Consider the following 17,758-nt stretch of genomic DNA (forward strand, 5'->3'; position numbering starts at 1 on the left):
AGAGCGCAGCCTCGCATCCGAGCCCGCGGGGGAAGCGTTCAAGCCCTGGGATGCTTCCCCGCGGGCTTGGACGCGAGGCTGCCGCTCGATCGGCAGGTTCCCGGCCCACGGGGACGCCTCCCAGCCCGCGTCCCAGCCCGCGGTTCTGGTTCCGCGTTACACCAACGCAGAGCCTACGGCGTAGGTTGCGTAACCTACGCCGTAGGCTCTGCGTCGATGTACGCGGCGACGCGCACCGTACGCCGTAATTTCTTAACAGGCGTAGCTACAACTGATAGATTTCATCTATTAAACCAATATTTATCTTCCTAAATGATTTATTTCATCCAGCGTAATTCTCAACAGAGCTGCAGGTTTCTCCCCCGGGAAGACGGCGCAGGTTGAGCCGTGAGGAGCTGCTGGGCCCCGGGGCTGCCGGCTCTCGAGTCAAATTTCTTAACAGGCGTTATTTGGATAAACTGAGCCCAGGTAGGGGATCTTAAAGGTTACTTTTAAGCCTGAAAAAATATTAAAACTTAATAAAGTGCCATTTTAACAGCGCTACAGCTGAAATTAAAACAGCTTTTGGCTCTCAGCTTCCTGATCAGGGTAGGGATGAAAACGAGGGGGAGTGGTGGTGACGTATACAGTAACGTGATGACGTGGCTCTCTGGCCAGCAGCAGCTTGTGTAAAAGCAAACGGTTCTCAACCGGTTCTTACTAGAACCAACTGCGAACCGGCTCTAGCACCAGCTCTGGAACCAGCTTGGTGTAAAAGGGGTAATTGACTGATCTGACGGGTTGCCATAGCAACGACGTCGGAGCGGAGGCGTCACCCAGCGCGTGTATTGTGTGACGTCATGTAATTGCGACAACACAAACAATAACAAGATGGAGCCGCTGTTTGTGGCTGTTTTCGGCATCTTCCGACTGCTCCATACCGGTAACGTAGCTCTACAACTGGAAATGGACGGGTGGTTTGGCGCAAGGGTCTGGTCTGGCGTCGCGTAGAGTGACGTCACGGACAGTCAAAACCGATCTGAGTGTTTGGAGCTGTTCAGACTGAGACGCATCTGCCCAAATGCGATATGAAACTACCTACCGGAGGTGGTTTCGATCTGGATTGGATCTCATGCGGTTTGGGACTGTTCAGACTTCAAAAGAGTCATCCAGTTTCAATCTGGATGGGCTAAAAATCAGATATTGGCTGGCAGTCTGAACGCGGCCAGAGAGTTCCAGACTTATACAAGGTTCTATCGGTTTTGACATTTGATTTTTGATAAATTTTCCACATAATTGGGGAAACAGTGGAGCCATCTCTAATTATCTGTTTCATGAGACACCAGTAGAGATGTGCAATATGAAACTTGCAGGCCTTCTGTTCTCTGATGGTCTTAGGTATCGTTATGATCTAATTTGTTGTACTACCAGAAGAAAGACACATAAAAACAATAACAAATTCAAACTAAACAGCCGAAAGTCTCATTTAAAAAGCAATGAATGCCAAGCCTATTTGTTTTAGGTTTTGGCAGACGGTATCAGTGACCAGATGGCAGCAACATCAAATGATTAAAAGAGACTAGCTTGGATCAGATGGACCGAGTCATCTTTAAAGTCCTCACCTTGTACCTTTTTTAAGATTGTTTAGTCTAGCTTCACACCTGCTTTCGTTCCACACAACCTAACATTACCCATCAGTCAGTTCTTGTTTTTGTTTTTGAGGGTGAACGACCCAAACCAGAAAAACCTTCAGTAAAAAGAGAGAAAAAAACCCCTCCTCATCAAAGGGCTGTCAATGTGAAAAATCTGTGTTGCACCCACTGATGAGAAGAAGGCACATTTGGTCTGAGTCAAACTTGTCAAAGCCGAGGTCTGCGGGAACATGAAAAGATCGATGCTGCTGTGGAAACATATATCAGCCTTAATGACACGTCTCAAAGTACAACTTGATTTTGTTATCTGCACCATGATGTCATCTACCAAATGGATGGCAGCATCTCAAATTGAGCTGCTTTCTACAACAGACCATGGATTTGAAATAAGAATGTCTAAGAAAAGGAAAACTTATGAAGAGGAAAGTCACACCTCTACAATAGTAACTAATTGATGTCAATTAATACTAATTAAATGAAGGGGCAATTATGTAATGTGATGTATAAAAATGAGATACATTTGATCTTGCAGTCCAGGATGAAACAAAGTCTGACGCTCCTGGTCTAAATGGAAAGACCCTTTCAAGCCAACACACGGCCACCGGCGTAGAAGGTTACGTGTCATGTGCACTTGGAGGAAAGCAGATATACCACCGGAGGAAATGTTAGCAAATATGACGCTTTCTGACAACTATTTGTATCCTTGTTGATTACAACCAATATTAGTATACAAACTACTATATATGATATAGAATACATTATTATTTTCTCTAAATCTTCATTTATTCATGTAGTTTTCCTTTTATATAAATGTACGTTGGACATCCAACTCTTATTTTCAGAGATATTTGTCAGGATGTGAACTGGTCTGGCTTTTGGGGAAATGGGATTTGTCTAATAATATGTGTGGTTTAATTGCAATAAAATTCAAAATAATAAACAAATAAATTGTTCCTTTATTTGAAAGTTGCTGAAGACTACTGATGATGCACTGTGTTCCTGAAGAGGCGTCCCATTTCATAGGAGTAGTAACCCTTATCACTCAGGTCCAAGAACCAAGAAGGAAAGGTAAGAGGAAGCGATTAATAAGAAAAAAAGAGACTGACCCTATTTTCAACACGCCACTCACGTGCTCCAGCTGCACTAACCTGTTTTCCTCTTCCGTGTCTTAACATCCACCACTGCAGCGAGGTTCTTCTCTGTTAAGTGTTTGAGCAAAATCATGTTGTGCTGTTCATTGGCGTTGTCGATGAACACCGTCTGGGTTCCCACGCACAGCACCTGCCAGACCGACAGAGGAGTCACAGTCACAAGCCACCCTGGAGCCTGCGGTGGTGTAAAACACTGCAGCCGCGCGCTGCTTACCTCAGGGAAGCCCACCAGCACCAGCAGGGTGAAGAGGTTGGTGCGTTTCAGAGTTTGCGGCAGCTGCTGAATGCAGTGGTCTGTGAAGGCGGCGATGACAGTGCTCCACTCGGGGCAAGCGTTCAGGCTGTGTAAAATGTCTGCCACTGTGCAAGCCCAATCCAGACCGATACGACTGCAAACACAACAAGGGAACAGCTAGTAAACAACTCTGTAAACGTCTTCAAGTTCTGTGTCTGTTTATGCATCATTTACTATGCTGGGGAGTAGGAATGGGCGATATTTTACCGTTCACGATATACCGTCAAAAAATTCCCCACGATAAGAATTTGTCATCTCGCGGTAAAAACAATAAATTCCCGTTGATGACGCAGAAGGATGGAAGGAAGGAAGGAAATGAGCCAGAAAGAAAGAAAGAAATGAGCAAGAAAGAAAGAAAGAAATGAGCCAGAAAGAAAGAAAGAAATGAGCAAGAAAGAAAGAAAGAAATGAGCAAGAAAGAAAGAAAGAAAGAAATGAGCAGAAAGAAAGAAATGAGCCAGAAAAGAAAGAAAGAAATGAGCCAGAAAAGAAAGAAAAAAAGAAAAAAGAAAGAAATGAGCCAGAAAAGAAAGAAAGAAATGAGCCAGAAAAGAAAGAAAGAAAGAAAGAAATGAGCCAGAAAAGAAAGAAATGAGCCAGAAAAGAAAAAACAGAGAAAGAAAGAAAGAAAGAAAGAAAGAAAGAAAGAAAGAAATGAGCCAGAAAGAAAGAAATGAGCCAGAAAAGAATGAAAGAAATGAGCCAGAAAGAAAAAAATGAGCCAGAAAAGAAAGAAAGAAAGAAAGAAAGAAAGAAAGAAAGAAAGAAAGAAAGAAAGAAAGAAAGAAAGAAAGAAAGAAAGAAAGAAAGAAAGAAAGAAAGAAAGAAAGAAAGAAAGAAAGAAAGAAAGAAAGAAAGAAGGATAAATTCCTGTTGATGACGTTTTTGTGTAACAAACATGGCAGATCTGAGAGCGAGATAGATTTATAGTTACCAAGGTGGAGTTGAATTGGTATTTTTTTTATCGTCATTTTTATCGTTATCGGGATAAATGCCAGAAATGATCGTGATACATTTTTTAGTCCATACCGCCCATCCCTACTGGGGAGTCTTTACACACATGTAGCATGATCAGTTATACGATTTACATACGTTATGACCATTATGAATATGAAAAAGTGAAATCAATGGACTATCTCTGCAGATCTTTTACCTGTCTAAACAGACAGCCCCAAGGCTGAAAAGCAGCTGGGCAGTCTTCCAGCCCTGAGTGTCAGAACAAACGGCCTCTCCTTGCATCAGCAGCTCAAACTTGTCAGCCAGGGCTTCTGTAACGGCAGCATCGGCTTCCACCGGAGGGATTCGCAGCAGCAGCTGACCCAGGAGCCCAAGGGTGAGGTGGTAGGTCTCGTTGAGAGAGCCGGCGTTGGAAATGACGGCCCTGAAGAGCTGGGGGAGGATGGAGCTCAGACTGGGCAGGGACAGGGTGCAGCCCTGGGGACACGGGTGGAAACATGTAAATGTAAACACACTGGAGAAGATAACAGTTGAGATTAAAATATCAACCAGATGGACAAACGGGAACGTGTAAGAGGATAAGCATTTTAACAGGATTAGGTTTGGTATATTTAAATCACACACACAAGAGCAGTAACGGCGTCCTCCGTTTAATCAATCTACATGTTTAAAGAATTCCTTCATTTCACTGACACTGAATGACAACCCCAAAGCTGGTTTTTGCTATCACATACTGGTTTGGCTGGTGGCAGCATTGCGGCGAGAAGTCCCAGGATCCTCTCTCTGGAGCACTCTGAAAACACGTGCTCCTGAAGGGGAACCTCAGGCAGCCTCTCGTCTGTCTCCTTGGTCACTTCCGATTCTGGAGAGTTGGCTTCCCGTGGTACAGACTCTGAGGCTGATGATTTAAAAGAGGAAGACATAAGTGTCGGTTTCAGACAGCAAGCTGTACTGCAAGCAGCCTGATGGGAGTAATCTTAGCACTTACGTCGGACCACAGGAGAGAGAGGATCCTCGCTGGACACGGATGGAGTCTTGCTGAGGCTAGAAGAATCCAGGGTGTCTTGAGTAACCAGCTTCTTTCTGTTCGACTCTTCGGCGCTTGGGAGGAACGTCTCTTCTGGAGGACCAGCGGGAGGAGAGCTCACCTCTTTTACCTTTTTCTCCTTACCTGATGGTTTATTCTGGTGGTGAAAGGATACTGTTAAAATACTAAAATCACAACAAAGGTATTACAACTTTGTCCATTTCTTTTTTTAAACATAATCTAAATGTTTTAGTCTACATTTGGCATGAGTTTTATTCTCACCTGTTCCTTGGGAGATGATGGGGAGCAGATCGCTGCAGTGCTGCCAGGAAGTGAAGAAGTGTCGGTGGCCGTGCTGACCTCCTGAGAGGACTCGGGAGAAACTGGACACAACTCGCTGTCTGAAGCCGACTCATTGGAGGAGAGCAAAGCAAGCAAGGCTGAAGAACGGAGACCTACAAGTGTGAAAACCAAGGGCAAAAGAGTCAAATAACGTCACTTTGTAGTCCAGGTTTGTGGATATACTGAAAAGTGGTGCTATGATGAAATACTCATCTCACACAATGCCAACAGTTTTTGTTTTAAGGGAAGTTTACACATCATGCTTTTTTTCTACAGAGGGTTGGATGGAAATGTCTAAAGACCGTAAAAGAAACCTGAAGCTGGAACTGGTTGGCAAAACTTATTACAAGACTGGATGAAGGAACCTATTCATATGGGTCTGTCCAAGACTATCTCTTCAAAAAAAGTTTCTTATTACTGTTGTTCTGTTTTAAATCTACTTTGGGCTTACCTTTCCCAGTCTGTCCCTTGAGTAGACATTCAGTGATGAGTTGAGAGCAACATGTCTGCAGTAAAGAGGCCTGTTCCAGGGTTTTACTTTCCAAAGCCTCCCCCTCCACCTTCCTCTCACTGCTCAGCTCTGACGTGTACAGGGCCAAAGCAGCGAACAGCAGCCAGGAGTAGTTGTGGATGTAAGGCTGGATCAGACGGTGGCGGTCACTGAGTCGTATCGTCACCATTGGGTACACAGTGATCCGATGGGTGGGCAGATGACTAAAGATGAGCACGGAAACGAGAAGAAAAAAAAAAAAGGTTTATACCAATCCAGTACACCATTAAATAAAAGTGTGCTTTAAAAGGATTAGAGTGAAATAAAATACCTGTCAGGATACTTCTTGGCATTGTAACAACCAAAACACAAGTCAAAGTCTTCGCAAACGTTGCAGTTGATCCTGCTGCCTACTATGAGCCCCTGGCAGTGGTCACAGGCATACTCCATATTCACCATTTCATGATCATCTTCGTGGCCTTCAGGCTTTGCACCACCTGGTTACAAAACACACTTTTTGCTTGAGATATTTGACTTTTGGGGGGAAAAAAAACAACTATTTTGACTAATTTTGTTGGTTTTTGGTCCCTGTGCTGTAACTGTTCATGCGTTATAATGTATGTGCTCACTGAGGAAGCAGGTTTTGCAGAGGTCCATATCCATGCACTGCACACATCTGTAACGGTGCCAGGGCGCCATTCTCTTGCAGCCATCACAGGAGATCACCACATTGAGCAGGTCGCAATAGCGGGCTATGAACATGTGCATCTATCGAGAGGGTGGAATAAAGCAAATATATTTAGTTATTTAGAGCCATTTCATTTTAGACAGACGAACCCAAAATATTTCATATTTTGCCCCAGAAACTTCATTTAATTAATAAACATCCCTTCCTACATTTCAGGAGCATAACACACTTACAAAAAAAACAAGAGATGCAACAAAACTTTTAGCACTATGCAACAATGCCAGTCTTTCTCGCTCACAGTGCTCGACACACTTTGTTGTATTGACGATATCAGCTTTAGAAGTGTTTGTGGTTGATTGATCCTGGAAAAAGATCATTGTTGCAAAGAGGAAATCTTCTGCCCATCTTTGCTCCTCAGACTCAGCCTTCCACGTCACTGTTACAATCAGCTCGGTTGAGATGTCTTTTTTTTTCTTTTTTACCCCCCTCATAACTTCCTTTATACTGCTTCTATTCTATTTTTTTTTTTGAGTGAGTTATAAGCTTGACATGTAAAAACCGATGTTTATTATCAAATGAATAAAGCTGACGAGATAAAAAAAATCTTGAATTCACACAGTCTACAACTAAATGACATGAAATAATACAGAGAAAATCCTTTATTCTTATTTAAATTTTTGAAGTTTTTATTATATCTTGCAATAAAAAAACTTTAATGTCTTTTCTTATTCATAATGTTTTGTATAATTGTAATAACATTGGGTAATTTCATGTATCTTCTTTTATTTTTCTCTATTGTATAAAGTTACTATTTTACTGTACCGGTATTTTTTTTTTAATTATGAGGGTGATACAGAGATTTCAGAAATTCATGTATCAAGTACGATACATCCAACACTGAAGTTTTAATATAAAATCACTTTTTTTTTAATAATTTACAGTCTCAACATCATCCCAGCTTGTCCTAGTTAGTGGTTGTTTTACAAAGTGTACCATATTTCTATCAGTTACAGAGATTGTATAAATAAGATGTCTCTTTTGCCATGCTGTCATGTTTTATAAGAAAAAAAAGGAAATGATTTTGTATTTCCTCTAAACGACAGAAGAGTGTCTGGTCCATCTTTAAGGCTACATAAGACAGAACATTGATTAAAAGCTTCCATGTAGCTCAGACACATGTTTGTCAATGTCTCAAGTTGTTTTATTTTTTTTTGTGGAGGGGATGTACCTTCCTCCTGTCCTCCATGGCGTCTTCTTCATCGATTTTGTCGTACCATTTCTCAAACATGCCATCCATACACTCATCCATCCACTCCTGGTTCTTCTTGTAGTCTGCAATCTCATCCTCTTCTGTCCATTGACTGAAGATGAATTTCAAACACAGAAATAATCATTGTACCTATCTCTTAAAATGTCAAACAATATACTCATGATTCATAAAGCAACTTTGTGCTCAGACATTTGTACTATTGCAATAATCATCTGAAAAGCCAAAAAATGCATTTCATTCACATTGTCTTATTATCAGATATGGAGTCTGGTGATTACCTGATGGCAACGTCATGAATGCTGATGTTCTCCTGGGACATGCTGAGTAGAAGGTCTGGAAGCTTGATACTCAGGAAGAGGGGGAGGTCCTGCACCTCCCAGTTCATGTCCAGGAGGTGCAACAAGCAGGTCTGCACAAATGAGAGGGCCGGAAGCAGAGCTCTGGAGGGCAGCAACCAGGACGATGTTACCGCATGCACTTTCACACCTGCATTTGCTTTTTACTTCTTGGTTCCGAGTTCCAGGAAAATCCACTTACTTTTCATTGAGGCTGCTGAAGCCTTGCACAGCCTCCACCAGCATGAGCACCAGCTGATGGTAGGAACTCCTCACCTCTTCTCCAAGATTTTGCCCACTGTCTGACAGCTGAGAGAAATAACTGAACAAGAAAAGGGAAGGGCGTTACGTGCGAGTTCATATGTCAGCATGTGACTTTAACAGATGACTTATCTCAATCTCAGAATATAACTATTAATTGACCTGTTTTGAACCGTCATCCTGATACCAGTAAATACAGCAGTCTTCAAAGATGAAATAACTTCCCAATGATTGTTTCATCAATAGCAGATGTCTAAGCAAACAATTAATGTTGTTATTCTTTGGGACATTATGGAAACTGTTCTATAATATTTACAGTGGTTAAGAAAATGCCTCAGTTATAGCCAAATTATAGATTCAATTAACTGTTTTATTTTTTACGAGTGAATCTTAATAAATAGTTCAACGTTAATGACAGTACATTAGAAATGTAAAATGGACATTAGTGACCAGTCATTTGTGGTGTTTTTTTTCCTCTTTTTTCAGTATCAAGACAACGTCACAGAACTGCAGTTCATTAATCTCTGATCCACTACTGTCACCCTGGAACAAAAAAAACAGAGGGATTCTGCAGACGTACCTGGTGAAGTCTTTCTGACACGCCAGGAGCTCCTGAAGAAACAGGATACAGGGAGCTTGAAAGAGGTGTGGCTGTCCCAGGGATCGTAAACACTGCCGAACCATCTCCAGCACCTTACACATGCTCATGGCCTGCGCTTTGTTCAGGGCCAGGGTGTGCAGGATGCTACAAGAACAGGAACCAGGTGAATTATTTCTGTATGGCGTGACCTACAGACACTGTAACAGCATTTCACTCTCATTTAGCTGTTAAAAAACTAAAAAAGAAAATCAGTTACCTTGCCGTTGTGAGGGCCTGGTCCTTTATGAAGTTTAGGATGTGTTTCAGTATTGGGTAGTGATCCTTGACGGAGGAAATCAGGCGGGGCTCTTCAATGGAGCGGCAGGACAGGAGACGAAGGCGTGAGCGGCTGAACGGGGCTTTTCGGGGGAATGTCGAAGGTGAGGCCGGCTCCGCTGGCTGCGAGGCAAGACTCTCTGTGGAGCCCCTGAGGCCTTGTTTGCCGTGTTCGCAGGAGGATGAGGCAGGACCCTGAGTACAGGATGGAGTCGGGCCCGTCCTGACCTCATTGCCCTCCTCGCAGCCTCCAGTCTGAGTGCTCACAGAGGAGCTTGCCTGGAAGTCACTTTCTGAAACTGAATTTGAGCGGAGAATCAGCGGAGCGCTGCCCTTTGTGGCTTTGGAAGACTCGCTGGCCTGACACGGTTTTCCACATGGAGCAAACCGAAACAGCAAGAGGCTCTTCTCAATGCACATCTCAGCTGAAGCGAATAAAATACAAAAATAGAAGAAATTAGCATAATAACACTAACCAGCTGAGGTTTAGAAATATATCAGCTGGAATCCTCACCAAGTGTCTCCATGGTAACCTCTTCTTGAACCCCCTCTTTGTCATCAGGAACGTTCAATTTGCCAACTAAGTATCTCTGCTTCATCTCCAACTGAGGACAAGTTAAAAATCCCAACAGCAGTTCAGGAACATAATCAAGAGCAGACAAACAACAGGAATAGAAATCGTGTCTGTAACACCCACCATCCATGTTCTGATGCTGTCTGCCAGAGTATACACCTGCACAAACTCCTCACTTAGACAGGACTTGCACTCTTGGTTAACTGCACAGACAGGATAACCAAGTGGACAGATCAGCCAAGTAACTACACAGAATCATTATGACAGAATAAAAAAAAATGTTTAAAAACTGAACAAACTAAACATCTTCTGCTCTGCAGCAGCTGGTTGTAGACAGTGATTACCGTAGCTGTTCAGGGCCTGGTTGAGGGCCGGTGTGTGGTATACCATTGCTGCCCAAATGGCATTTACAGCCTGGTCTGTCTTTGCTCCAACTGCAATTTCATTTCTCAACAGCTGTCTTCTGCAAGACTGCATTAGGGTCCTCATTAATTCTGTTCTACTGTCTGTTTGTTCTTGGGCAGGGTTCCAGCGTGCAAAATCTTCCAGGAACACCATTAACTCATCAGGAGTCCACAATTTCGTCTACAACATGGAAAAAGAATATATATATATATATATTTTAAGTTGAGGTTACTTCACAGTGCAGTATTATTATTATCATCATTATTAATATTGTTATTACCACTTGTACAGACTGTCGCTGGACCGAACAGGCTCGGCCTTACCTGATCTTGGGCCGTCTTAGTCCGATTTGTTTCACACAAACCATGTCGCAGGATGGGTTTCCATAGAGGTGAAGACTGAACATGGGACATTTTTCCTGGTGGAAGCTCTTTCACAGTGCGAATCTCTGTAGTGGACAGTGACCAACAAATATCAGCATCTCAAGCTACAATCAATTGTCTAAAACAGAAGTAAGTAAAAAATAAGATCCATTTGGAAACAGCCTGAAAATGTATCATTCCATAAGATGCGGGAAATGTTGATTGGGTTCAACACATATGCTTCCTAACTTGTCTGGTCATGGCTGGTCTCACCGTAAGGAGATTTCAGTGCCAGCGTTCTGGACGCCAGGCGACCCATCAGGCGTGCCACCAGCAGCTGCAGGTCAGACATCCAGGACAGGGTGATGTCAGGTAGACCCAGGGCTGTTACAGTGAACTTGTAACCCCACTCGTTATTGCTGCTATCAGAATGAAAGAGGAACTGCAGCTGAGGGCCGGCATCGAAGGTCACCTTCTGCAGGAGCACAGAGACATGCAGATATTTAAAGGACTTCAGAAACAACCCCATTCTGAACAGTGATCGTTGAATGATTTCCAGCACATACCTTTGGCCATTTCTCAGTTCCAACCTTCATGTCGTAGCGCACCTTCCCTCCTCTAGAGTCGGTGAATTCTAGATAATCGTATCTGTGAATATCAAGGTGTTTGTTAATCATTGGAAATCTAAGAAAAAAAAAGGAAGGATTTGAAAGTGTATCATCAGTCACCTCTTCTCCGTCTCACAGCGTTCATCAAATTCCACCTGAAAAGAGGTTGCACCAGGACAGGCAAAGATGGTGGTCTCGTGCCGGCTGTTCTCATAGTTGTGAGGAGACTCCATGTTCCAGGTCCTGAGCACCACCGGCTGCTGAGGTTGGTGCCAGCTCTCTTGATCCACCTTACAGTGACATGTCAATGTGTGTTTCAGTCTGAACTCAAGTATAACTAAGTGAAACTACTTAAGTATTGTAATTAAGTACACTGTTAAGATACTTTAGTCAAGTATTTTAATTTCATATACATTTATCTGTCCCCTGAAAATCCTACATGTACTTCAGTAAAGAATTTGAATGATTCCTGGCAGCAGTTTTAGTAAATTGCAAACATCCATGCTCCAAACACTGCATGAATACTCCTACAGTGGAATGACGGTCTATGCAAATCTGTTGTAGATCTGTGGTCACTGACCTTAGAAAAGATGTCTCCAGTATCACTTGATAAGCTTTTGAGTAGCTCAACCAGAGAAGAGAAGCTTTTCAGCAACACACTGTGGGGGATATCCAAAGAGCACAGCTCCAGGAGGAAGATCATCTACCAGGAGTGAAACAAATGTCACACTGTTTCAGCACAGCTCTCTTTAAAACTTGTGTCAATAAAAATCAGGAGATAAGTATATATTACCAGCTGTCTGAAGATGGTGGCTAAGATGGAACTGCCTAACTTGTCAGTGATTTCAGTACAGGAGTACCTCTCCAGCAAGGACCCCAGAACAGCTTTGATGCTTCCCAGAAACTGATCGACATCTATAGGTGTGAAAGAATGTTTAAGGTTCATTGTAAAACTAATACAGAAATTCTTTGATCATGTTAGACTGATCCCATATCATTTGCGGGCTCCTATTAACACAGAACTAAGCCCTAAAAACAGGAACAGAAAAAGAGAATCTTAAGAGTTAGAAATACAAAAGCATCCGTGTTTCTCACATTTTAGGAGGATGTCTCTGGCTAGGTCCATGGCAACAGGTGTGGAAGCTCCACCCTTGAGCTGTAGGTAGCACCAGGAAAGTAGACTTCCTTGCAAAGCCCAGAACAGGGATAGCAGCACTGTCCTGCTGGCTCCAGCGCTATCATCCACCATCATGACCTCACACTGAAAGACACAGTCGACAGTAGTGGATCAGGACAAACAAGAATAGAAATGCACAGATTTCATTTCCAGGCTTTGAAAAGACGGATCGTATAAATGGTTATAAAATAAAGCTCACCTCTCTGGTTGCCACCAGCAGCAGAGTTTCCATGACTGACAGTATTGGATGAATGTCAAAGTCTGACGGAGCTCCTTTAGGTGGCAGTAAGAGAAGGCCACTTGGATCCTGGTTGCTGTGTGGAGAAAACCCAGTTACTGTTAGGAAGCTGTTACAGTATCTGATACATGTGGCAGTACTCTTCTGTGGTTGCATGTCTACAGCGTGTTTACCTGAAGTAACTACAGAGAGATTCAAACGTCACCTTCACCGACTCTGGCTGATCTTCTTCTGTAATATTTTTCTGTAAAATGGGACATTGTTACCATTACAGGAATTTCAGAAAGGAGCATTTCTGTGCCTGAAATGCGTTTGAGAATAAGGACGAGGAACGGATAGATACACAACTACAGATATAAATAACACACATATAAATAAGTAAGGATTTCCTGATTCCTTTGTGGTGGTAAATGTAGCTGATTTAATCCACATGACTACATATCTTACAATTTAATTTCTATGAAACATTAAAAAGTAAGCAAAATATTCTCAAAAGTGATGTTATCTATATTTAAAACCGCTGGAATCTTTGACCTCTTTACGCCACGTGACAACTTGAATAAGAATCAGGTTGATCATGATGTTACAAATATTTGAAACCCACCATCATGTGGAAGAGTTTGTCCCGTCTGTCGTGTTTATCGGGGAAGAAAACAGCAGCCCCGTTAAGAATGGCCTTGACTGCTTCTTTGTGTGAAGCTTTTTCCACTACCGTCTCTCCCTCCGGACAATCCACAACTGAAACACAGAAGCTTTTGTTATTACTACAACAACGTGATCAAAGGTAACATTGTTTTATTTATTCCTGGAGCCAACACTAAAAGCAGCTTCGACTTAGCCAATCACTACAGTGGTCATAAACTCCAGGTCAACTCAGCTTTTCTGATTCTAGTTATGTGCAACTAAGAGGGTGGTTTGGGGTTCCAATGGCATATTCATAACAAAAGCAATAATCTATCATCCACAACTATTATAGGAATTTCTAGATTTTTTAACCACTAAAAGCAACACATCTGCTGCTACTAAAGCAGATAAAAGCTGAGCAAGGTCGCAGCCACCTCATAAAAGCATAAGTCAATGTGATGAACTGCAATCATACATGCTTTTAAAAGAATTCCCCCATAACGTGGGTACGGACACCAAGATCAAATTTCACAATTTGAAGAGTATGACACGCTGCAGACTCATAAACTTCAGGAGAAAAGGACAGAGACATTTTTCATACAGAATTAGCATCAGTTCCAAATTTCAAAAATGAAAGTCAATAGGAATGAGCTTTAGGGGAATCAGCTCTGTTTTAAGCATCATAAGTGTCCCCTTCTGTTGAGATTTCACTCATGAAGATGCTTTTCAGTGGGAGCCAAAAATTGTGGACAATCTTTGACTTCTGGACAAACAGAAGAGAGAAGAGACTCTCATAATACAAGCAGCATCTTCAAAGAAGAAAAAGAAAAAAAACTGAATAAGGAAACGAGAAAAAAATGACAATTTAATGGAAAATTAATTGGATGGGAAGCTTTTAGAGCTTTTAGATCGGTTTGAACCTGCTACTGTGCTGGTTAGACTCCCTTCATTAGTTGCTATGGCGATGCACCAGTAGAAATGAGCAAGAAATTAGCTATCCCTCCCTATTGCCTGTATGTACTGCAGATGTTTCTGAGGTCCAACCCACTTGGCTCAAATGAATACCTGTAGAGCTGCTTCTACAGGGAGGTCAACAAGATCTGACTCATTTGAGGAGGCTGCGTTCGGGTTACATCTAAAACATGTGGGGTAATATGTCCACAGATTGGCAAACGTTGCCTTCTAACAAGCTTCTGCTGCTCATGGAATCTCTATAGAGAAATATCCCCAAAAAAACGAATTATGCCCCAAGCTCTGTGAAAGCTGGCAAGTCCTTACTGTGGCAGAGATGGTTGTAGAGCTCCAACACTGGCTTCACAGAGTCATTAAGAGGCTCCTCGCTGCTGGATGTGGATGGATGTGCAGCTGCAGCGGCACTGTCCTCAGGCTCTCTGCTCTCCTCTAGGCCCGGAGGCTGCAGTGGGTTGGGCAGCGTGGGAAAACAATTCTGCATCAGCTGGAGCAGCAGAACTATGCTCTTCAGCACCTCCTCTTCCGCACTGAAACAGGGAAAACATCAGTTACAGGTGAGACTTTATTAAGAAAGGTAGGAGTATTTTACTGTTCAGTGACTAGTGAGACAAAAAATGGGTAATAATTAAATGGTATAATGCTAAGATAAAATAAATTGAACAATGACTCACATCTCCCTGAGTTTATTGTAGAAGTTCCAGAAAAGGTTCAGACTGAGACCACTGAAGTCCAGAAGGTACTTCTGCTTGAGGTGAGAGGCATCCTGCAGATATGGAGACACAAGAGTCCTGTCTGTCAGTCGTTAACAACAAAACATGGATCCTGCTCACAAAAGTGAAGCACTCATTCATCCATTCAACAGTTATGTGGTGCTTAAAACCAGCGATGTTGCAATTGCTCGTAGTGGCCACAAGAGGGCAGACTGACTGCTCAATAGTGAACTACCAATGAAAGAGGAAGAATATCGAGTAAACAACTTTTAAATGATGTGACTCAACAGGTTTCCTGCACATCCATATGATATACACCAATAAATACATAAATACATTAAATGGTAATCACACTTCTGATAGGATCAACATCTTAATGCATTTACAACTATAGATCCAGCATGTGCTTAGTTACCATGTCATGTGTCAGCTGCTGTATGAAGAATAAGGTTTTGTTTAGCAGACAAAGGCCAGTGACAGTATCGTGATCAAAGCTGTCCCCCTGTGCGCTGAGGTCGTCCAGGTCTCCCAGCCGCTCCGTCCCGGGGCACGAGTAGCCGCTGAAGCTCAGAGACTGCACGCCAAGACGCTCGGCTGAATCCTGCCTGGTGCTGAGGAATTTCACCATCAGGAACTAGAAGCCCAGGGAATGAGAGGAATGAGAGATACAAAATATCTAAAAAGTTAACTACGGTAAAAAAAAAAAAAAAAAAAATCAAAGCAATGATAAGGATATCTGTCTATATTAACAAAACCCTAAATGGAGTACCGTATTTTCCACACTAAAAAGGCACACATAAAATCCTTAATTTTTCTCAAAAATCCGCAATGCACCCTACAATCTGGGGCACCTTATGTATGAATTTTGTTATGCTTACTGACCTCAAACCAATTTTATGTGGTACACTGCGCACAAAAAAATAGTGCAGTTTTAGTGCAACTTTGGTAAGTGAGAAGCCGCTCCGCTTGACTGATTATGGTACCGTTCAGCTGACACATTAAAGTCTGTCCTTTGGTTGGATACGGGTTGTAACGTCAGACAACATTAGATAACTAATTATGTAGTGTGGTAAGCAACCATTGTCCAACATCTATTCCATGTTAGATGTTAGCCTAAACCCAATTTTCAAGTCTATATCATAATCCAATTATAATCCAACCACACATTAACTTCAGATGTCCGCTATCGCTGGCAACGATGAACCAATCAAAGAAAAGGACGTGCTACGACGCATACCTCCGCCACTTTTTATTTGTGGATTCATGGAAGACGAATTATTTAAAATCGAGTGTATTTTTCTGATATTCTGAGTTATTGTAAAAGGGTTGAATAAAATTCGATTTACCAGACTGTTTTGTTTCGCTTCATATATGTTTTATCGTGCGCCTTATAACCCGTTGCGCCTTATGTATGAAAATAGACCCGTTCATTGATATTGTGCATTGTAATGCGGTGCGCCTAATGGTCTGCAAAATACGGTAAAACCATGTTGTGGGGTGAGATAAAAATCCCAAAAACTTAAATGTGGTTGTATGTGGGGGGGTACCTTTGCGACACGACACAGCTGCAGTTTGATCTCCACATCATTCCATTCATCCTCAACCTCAAACCAGCCGATCGGCTCGTCCTCACTCTGCGCTGAAATCTTCACGCTGTAAGTCACATGACAGCATGACGTGCAGAAGTGTTGAATGACATGCAGAACACAGACAAACTCAACTGTATCTGGAGAATATTAGTTTGGATTGATGTGTATTATAAATCACAAAAGCACACACTACTTAAGTAGAAAGAAAAACAAAAAGCTTACTTGTCTTGCACAAACTCTTTGTAGTCCTTGTAGCTCCATGTGTCATACTTTTTGAACCTCTTGAAATGTTTTTCTGCATCGAAAGGATCTTCCTCCTTGTAAGCAAACACTAAGCCGCATTTTGCTCCAATAGCTCCTTTTCTCACCTTATTGCAAAAAAAAAAAAAATCACAATTTTAGATTTGTTATGCAGATTACACTTTCATTTTCACTGTGATCAGATCTGAGGTCGTAACTGTAGAATAAATGGTGATATCTTACTTTGATCTTCATCTGAGTGACCTGGAAGCTGCTCTGGTCCTCCGTCGACAGGATCACGCTGGCTTTCCTCTTCCCGCTTTCCGTGAGAAAACCTGGAGAAAAACAAGCATTCAGTAATACACAACCACGTGTTCACACTGTACTTCAACTAAAGATTGTTTGTAATGGGTCTGAGCGGTACCGTCGCCAGTGGAAGACTCTGCAAGCATGTTTTCAGGTCCGGATTTCTCCTCTTTACTCTTTACATCGCAGGCCTGAAGGTGCAGCTGAAGAGGCTTGCCTGTGATGAGCCAAAACTTTCGGTTACAAAGTTAAACATCTTAATGGTTTTAATCCCATTCTGGGTAAGGTGATGATTACCACATTAAAGAATGACTTTGTAACTGTAGTAGCAATTTTATAAAGCAAATTAAACTAATGACAGAGTTGTGGGCAAAGCACTTTGTCTGCTGATTGCTCAAGTTACCATTACGATAGAGTAGCCGGAGCCTGACGGAGGCCATGGAGGCGATGAGGGAGGAGGCCTTGTATTTGCTCTGCAAATGATCGCTGATGCAGGACAGGGCCTGGAGTATTTTTGCCACACTGCCTCTGGCCAGGGCAAAGGCCAGGAGGGTCAACTCAGCATCAGGACTCACACAGCAACTACACAG

At 42.4% G+C, this 17,758-nt stretch overlaps 1 protein-coding gene across 2 annotated transcripts in view; it reads right to left on the reverse strand.

Moving 5' to 3' along the window:
• Window positions 1-17,758, reverse strand: part of zzef1 (zinc finger, ZZ-type with EF hand domain 1) — a 37,881-nt gene that overhangs the window by 15,308 nt on the left and 4,815 nt on the right. Inside the window, exons 8-43 of one of the 2 annotated variants that reach the window (XM_061740150.1) lie at window positions 17,572-17,750; window positions 17,287-17,385; window positions 17,106-17,197; window positions 16,845-16,990; window positions 16,581-16,686; window positions 15,449-15,667; window positions 14,995-15,086; window positions 14,630-14,850; window positions 13,332-13,465; window positions 12,901-12,971; window positions 12,689-12,803; window positions 12,408-12,573; window positions 12,106-12,227; window positions 11,893-12,015; window positions 11,433-11,602; window positions 11,271-11,352; window positions 10,978-11,179; window positions 10,666-10,790; window positions 10,282-10,522; window positions 10,061-10,140; window positions 9,878-9,968; window positions 9,305-9,788; window positions 9,028-9,192; window positions 8,389-8,508; window positions 8,267-8,291; window positions 8,130-8,224; window positions 7,810-7,942; window positions 6,523-6,661; window positions 6,225-6,390; window positions 5,855-6,117; window positions 5,344-5,516; window positions 5,023-5,218; window positions 4,769-4,932; window positions 4,231-4,511; window positions 2,997-3,171; window positions 2,780-2,912 (exon numbers count right to left, since the gene is read on the reverse strand). In XM_061740150.1, coding sequence (XP_061596134.1) covers window positions 2,780-2,912; window positions 2,997-3,171; window positions 4,231-4,511; window positions 4,769-4,932; window positions 5,023-5,218; window positions 5,344-5,516; window positions 5,855-6,117; window positions 6,225-6,390; window positions 6,523-6,661; window positions 7,810-7,942; window positions 8,130-8,224; window positions 8,267-8,291; window positions 8,389-8,508; window positions 9,028-9,192; window positions 9,305-9,788; window positions 9,878-9,968; window positions 10,061-10,140; window positions 10,282-10,522; window positions 10,666-10,790; window positions 10,978-11,179; window positions 11,271-11,352; window positions 11,433-11,602; window positions 11,893-12,015; window positions 12,106-12,227; window positions 12,408-12,573; window positions 12,689-12,803; window positions 12,901-12,971; window positions 13,332-13,465; window positions 14,630-14,850; window positions 14,995-15,086; window positions 15,449-15,667; window positions 16,581-16,686; window positions 16,845-16,990; window positions 17,106-17,197; window positions 17,287-17,385; window positions 17,572-17,750 — 5,588 coding nt within the window. Of the gene's footprint in view, window positions 1-2,779; window positions 2,913-2,996; window positions 3,172-4,230; window positions 4,512-4,768; window positions 4,933-5,022; window positions 5,219-5,343; window positions 5,517-5,854; window positions 6,118-6,224; window positions 6,391-6,522; window positions 6,662-7,809; window positions 7,943-8,129; window positions 8,292-8,388; window positions 8,509-9,027; window positions 9,193-9,304; window positions 9,789-9,877; window positions 9,969-10,060; window positions 10,141-10,281; window positions 10,523-10,665; window positions 10,791-10,977; window positions 11,180-11,270; window positions 11,353-11,432; window positions 11,603-11,892; window positions 12,016-12,105; window positions 12,228-12,407; window positions 12,574-12,688; window positions 12,804-12,900; window positions 12,972-13,331; window positions 13,466-14,629; window positions 14,851-14,994; window positions 15,087-15,448; window positions 15,668-16,580; window positions 16,687-16,844; window positions 16,991-17,105; window positions 17,198-17,286; window positions 17,386-17,571; window positions 17,751-17,758 lie in introns of both variants that reach the window. The other variant, XM_061740149.1, reaches the window with a different exon arrangement.

This window comes from Cololabis saira, chromosome 14 (assembly GCF_033807715.1).
Source record: "Cololabis saira isolate AMF1-May2022 chromosome 14, fColSai1.1, whole genome shotgun sequence".
NCBI lineage: Eukaryota > Metazoa > Chordata > Actinopteri > Beloniformes > Belonidae > Cololabis > Cololabis saira.